This window comes from Mus caroli, chromosome 6 (assembly GCF_900094665.2).
Source record: "Mus caroli chromosome 6, CAROLI_EIJ_v1.1, whole genome shotgun sequence".
Taxonomy (NCBI): domain Eukaryota; kingdom Metazoa; phylum Chordata; class Mammalia; order Rodentia; family Muridae; genus Mus; species Mus caroli.
This window is the reverse complement of record NC_034575.1, coordinates 69,728,971-69,734,813: the sequence shown is the minus strand read 5'-3', so window position 1 is coordinate 69,734,813 and position 5,843 is coordinate 69,728,971. Positions and strand designations below refer to the sequence as shown.

Here is a 5,843-nt window from a genome sequence, read left to right as displayed (position 1 = left end):
TGTAGACCAGGCTGGCCTGGAACTCAGAAATCCGCCTGCCTCTGCCTTCCGAGTGCTGGGATTAAAGGCGTGCGCCACCACGCCGGGTCCTAACCTTTTTTAAAATTGTATTTAAAATGTCTTTGAATACATTTTTACTAATTTGCTTCCTAAAAGGCTACCTGTCTTTGATTAGATTTATTCATAAGCTTGGTTTTTTTTTTTTAATGGCCTGCCTTTTATTGTGGCACTAAGTATATTACATTGTTGTCCTGATCATTATCCATCTTTAGAGTTTTCTCATCATCCCAAACTGGAACTCTACCCAGTAGACAGACACTCCCTATCTTCCCCCCTCCCCTACCCCCTTTCCCTAGCCCTTGATAACAGCTGTCTTCTTTCTCTCTGAATTTGACTAATGTAGGTAGAATCATAAATTGCTTTTTAAAAAACTGAATGCCTTTCTATTTTGGAGTGAAAAAATACCATTAATATATTATTAAGGTTCTATTTTCTCTTTTTTGTTTGTTTGTTTTTGTTTTTCAAGATTTATTTATTCATTATATTTAAGTACACTGTAGCTGTCTTCAGACACTCCAGACGAGAGCATCAGATCTTCTTACGGATGATTGTGAGCCACCATGGTTGCTAGGATTTGAACTCCGGATCTTTGGAAGAGCAGTCAGTGCTCTTAACTATTGAGCCATCTCTTCAACCCTGTTTGTTTGTTTTAAGGCAAGGTTTCTCTATGAAGTCCTGGCTGCTCTGGAGTTGTAGACCAGGCTGGCCCCACAGAGATCCACCTGCCTTTGCCTTCCAAGTGCTGGCACTAAAGTGTGCAGCATCACTCACTGTCTAGCTGACCTGTTCTGTTCTTTCTTATCTAACACACTGGCCCAGTTAAGTTCAGCTATATGTGCTTTCTGCATAAAAAAAAAGTATATCACATGCAAATAAGGGCATTTTCTATTGTTAATCCTGCGCTTTGACTTTTCAATTAAAATTTTTTAAAAATTTGAACTCTAAACATTTGATTTAGTATAGATCTCCCATCTGCCTCTTGAAGTACCCCTATTCCCTGTATCCCACCCCTCATCCCCCACCTCTCTTTAGGCAAGGTCTCCCTTTGTGGCGCTGGCTGTCCTGGAATTCACTATGTAGAGTAGGCTGACCTACACAGTGCCCCCTCATTTATTCTTTGTTTAAACATAACTAAGAATTGTTGTGCCAGGCGTGGTGGCACACGCCTTTAATCCCAGCACTCAGGAGGCGGCGGCATTCGGATTTCTGAGTTCGAGGACAGCCTGGTCTACAAAGTGAGTTCCAGGACAGCCAGGGCTATACAGAGAAACCCTATCTTGAAAAATCAAAAAAAACAAAAACAAACAAAAAAAGACTTGTTGTGCACCTTTAATCCCTGCGCTCTAGAAGCATAGGCAAGTGGATCTCAGTGAGTTCAAGGTCAGCCAAAGTCTAGCTGCACAGTCAGACCCTGTCCCACTCTTTGTTATTTAGGAGTTCAGAAAAATTGTTGCACACTTGTAAACATGTAATCCCAGCACCTTAGAGGTTGAAGCAGGAGGATCATGAATTCAAGGTCATTTTGGGCTTCGTAGTGAGACATTATATAAAACAAAAACTGAAGAAGAGTTGGTGTGTAAGTGTTTGCTGCTTGTTTCTGATATGAGCTTACAGCCTGGTTGTGGTGTTTCTTTGTGGGTATTATAGCTTAAACGTATGTAGTTCTTAGGATTTTATACCTGCCACATAATTGGTGGCATTTTGAGCCATATGGACTGTGAACCTATAGCAAAAAGCATGTAAGTACACCTTTTCTCAGATCACAAGGCTCTTTTTAACAAGGGCTTTTACATTTCTTGAAATATTTGGAGACACCTTACCCCAGTAGCATCTTATCATCTGGTTGGCCTAAAGCCCCTTAATTTTGCCCCTCCCGCCACCCGTCCCGAGGTCCTCCTCATTAGGATTGACCTTTCTGAGTAAGGAGTTTTCCACACTGCTCCGATTGCTATGGTTTTTACTGTGTTGTTGCTGGTCGTTTTTGAAAGGCGGTCTGGGCCAAATGAGCCCTGAAACCTGTCCACACTGACCCTTCCCAGCGCTGATTGAAGGTGCTTCTTCTTGTTTTATAGGTGTCAGCTGTGATGCATGTTTAAAAGGAAATTTTCGAGGTCGCAGATATAAGTGTTTAATTTGCTACGATTACGATCTTTGTGCATCTTGTTATGAGAGCGGGGCAACGACAACAAGGCATACAACTGACCACCCGATGCAGTGCATATTAACAAGGGTAGACTTTGGTAAGTTCACAATGCAAAGTTCATTATTACCATTTAAGGGACTTCTGTGGGTATGAAAAGCAAAAACAAAACATCCTGAAACTATCCCATAAGCACCTCCAAGGGTTCAGATTCATTCAAACTAAAATCATCTTCCCTGCGTCCTTCTGTCTCTTGATTACAGTTTTCTTAAGCCCTTGGAAAACTCCACAAGTGGTCCAGGATGATGAAGTAGAGTGCGACTGAAATAAGCAGTGAAATCAGGCTGGGCTGTTGCTAATAGCCCCCAGTAAGAAAAGCTGTCTGCTTCAGGCCTCAATTATCTAACTAGCCAACACACTTACTATTGTCTTTGATTATAGCCTTCCTGATGGGCATGAAGCACTGGCTCAAGTGGGTTTGACTTGCAGGTCTGATAGATAATGACCCAAGCATTTCTTCTTAATGCTTATTAGCTATTTGTATTTTTTTAAATAAAATGTTCAGACCCTTTTCCCATTAAAAAAAATTACATGTAATGCCTTTATTACTGAATTATAGCCAATCTTTATATATTAGATACATGTTCCTTAACAGATAGATGATTTGCAAAAATGTACCCCCAATCTGTAGTCTTCTCACTTTCTGGGCGCTGTACTTTGAAGTACTGAAGTTTTGTTTTAAAATGCCTGCTTTGTTCTTTTTAATTACTTTGTGTTCAGATGTCATCCTAACGCACGCAGCCCAAGCTAAGTCACTGGGAAATGTGTCCTCTGAGGCTCCAGTGGTGTCTGATTTAGATCTTTCATGCAGTTAAAATCCTTTCTTGGTTGTTTTCATTTTTGAGCCAGGGTCTCACTCACTGTGTAGCTAGATTGGCTTCAACTTACAGAGATCCCCCTGCCTCTAGCTCCTGAGGGCTAGGATTAGAATTTGGTTTTTCACTTGGAGCTGAGGTAGAAGGTGCCCAGTTGTTCTGGGTCATTGAACTATTATTTATTAATTAGCTTTCTTCTTGCTTAAAATAAGTTGACCATAAACAAAGGCTTCTGTAGGACTGAGTCTAAAATTGATATGTGTGGCTGCTCATGACAGTCCAGTGCTGCTTTCACTTCCAAAGCTTTATAGAAACTTGAAATTTCTGGGTATTTTGATCTTGTTTCCATTCAGACTTGTTTTGCACATTCTGGGTCCCTTCAGTTTCTCTGAGTTTTAGAAACACTGACCATTTAAAACAAAAACAAAAACAAACTAGATTTTGATAGTGATTGTGTAAGGCTTATAGATTTGTTTGAAGAGTATTGCTATTTTGGTATTCAATCTGATCATGAGTATAAAATACCTATTTATTTTAGGACTTTCACTTTTTTCTATAATTACCAGAAAATAAAATATATCTTTTTCATTGAACATGCTCCTAAGTGTTCTTTGGCTGTTGTAAATAAAATTGATTTTATCTTTGGGTTGCTATGTTATTTAAAAAAATGACTTTTATATATAAGTTATATAACTATGTTGCTAAATTGGCTTAGTTCTAATACTGTATGATTAGTTCTAACCTAGTGGATTCTTAGGACTTTGTTTTATTTCTTTCTTTCCACTGGATACTTTTAATTTACTATAGTAAAAGCCTCCAGAGAAATACTGAATAGAAGTAGCAAGAGAAGAGACCCTTGTTTTTGTTCCTCATATCAGGAGAAAGACATTTATTCTTTTACCAGAAATATCATGGTTGTGAGTTTGCCTTTTATTGGGTAAATAAATTATTTTTGACATTTATTGTTATTTGTTTGGAGTTTTGTTTTGCTATGGGGTGTTTGTTTTTGAGACAGGGTCTCATGATTCAGTGTAAGCTGCCTAGATTTGCTTTGTGGCTGAGCTTGGTCTTGAACTTCCTGCCTTCCAGGTGCTGACATTTCAGGCACATACCACCATCTGTCCTTGCCATTTTCCCCCTTTTGGCTACTAGAAATCTACCTTGGAAGTCTTATACATACACACTCATATATTTACACATGCACATGTACACAGATACATATGCATGCATATATACATACATACATACATACATACATACATACATACATATATCCATACCTGCATGCACATATACACATATATATCAATGACACTTTTAAGACAGGTTAAGCATCTCTTAAGAATTAAGCCGGGCATGGTGGCGCACGCCTTTAATCCCAGCACTTGGGAGGCAGAGGCAGGTGGATTTCTGAGTTCCAGGACATCCAGGTCTACAAAGTGAGTTCCAGGACAGCCAGGACTTTACAGAGAAACCCTGTCTGGAAAAAAAAAAAAGACTTAATATCTCTTTCCCACCCCTTCCCCCCTCATTTTGTTTTAGGCAGGGTCTTGCAGAGAGGGTCTCGTGAGAGGTAGAAAACAAACAGCAAAGGGTATTGGGACTGTAGGATTCTCTTTCCAGGCACATTCCCAGTGACTTCATCTCTTTAACCTGGCCTTGTCTCTTTAAGGTCCTGCCACTTCCCAGGAGTGCCACTGGCTTTGGGAACTCTCGAAGCTTAGGGAGGGGTACTTGGTTTGTTTGCCTTACTTGCTATCTAGAGAAACAGAAATTAGAAGAGTGTCCTAAGATTCATATGGAAATAAAGGTTTTATAAATGTTAACAGTTATTAAAACCTCATTGAAATCAAGCTTCCAACTGTAATCTTAACACTCTTAAATGCACCGTCTCACACACTACACTCCTTTAATCCCAGCAGGGGCAGGCAAATTTGTGAGTAAGCCAGGGTTACAGAGTGAGATGAGATTGTCTCCAAAATTAATTAACTTAAAAAAACAAAAAACAAAAACCAAGATCTCACTTAATAAGAGAGTAGATTTATTGCTATTTCAGGCCATAGCATATTCTTCACACTGTTGTGAACCATCACTATATTTGTATGTTTGAGAAGGAGCATGGGTGTTCTCAATGCAATTCCACTTTGTTTTTCAGATTTGTACTATGGTGGGGAAGCTTTCTCTGTAGAGCAGCCACAGTCTTTTACTTGTCCCTATTGTGGAAAAATGGGCTACACGGAAACATCTCTTCAAGAACATGTTACTTCTGAACATGCAGAAACATCAACAGAAGTGGTAGGTGAAGTCTTTTGCTAAAAATGATGTTACTCCTGATGTTGCTGAAGCTAGGCACTGTCATCCTCCTGTATGGTATAATGACTGCTTATATAGTAATAAAAATTACTTTCAACAGCAAATTTTAGAGCCCTAGGCTGTTGCATTTCTTCAAGATACATGCAGCGTGCCTGATCAGAGGCAGTGGAGAAGGCCCAGCCAGCCTTCTTCTGCCTTTGTGAAGGGTTCTTGTTATTGTTCTGTGCTGATTTTTTTTCTTCTATGAGGAGCTTTTTTCTGGGGGAAACTGCAACTCTTTACTTGTGTACTAAGCAGTCCTGGGCTGTGTGTGCACCACAGGCCTTCCCTCAATTTCATCAGATCACGTCTTAGCTTCCCAGGTCAGAACTCAGTGCTTCTCAGTTCTTCCTTTCTTTTTTTTTTTTTTTTTTTTTTTTTTTTTTTTTTTTTTTTTTTTTTTTTTTTTTTTTTTT

The 5,843-nt window shown here is 39.3% G+C and overlaps 1 protein-coding gene across 2 annotated transcripts in view; it reads left to right on the top strand.

The window, feature by feature from the left end:
* Window positions 1-5,843, top strand: part of Kcmf1 (potassium channel modulatory factor 1) — a 58,871-nt gene that overhangs the window by 35,281 nt on the left and 17,747 nt on the right. For both annotated transcript variants that reach the window (XM_021165140.2, XM_021165142.2), the window contains exons 2-3: window positions 2,133-2,300; window positions 5,231-5,370. In XM_021165140.2, the coding sequence (XP_021020799.1) occupies window positions 2,133-2,300; window positions 5,231-5,370 (308 nt within the window). The remainder of the gene's footprint in view (window positions 1-2,132; window positions 2,301-5,230; window positions 5,371-5,843) is intronic.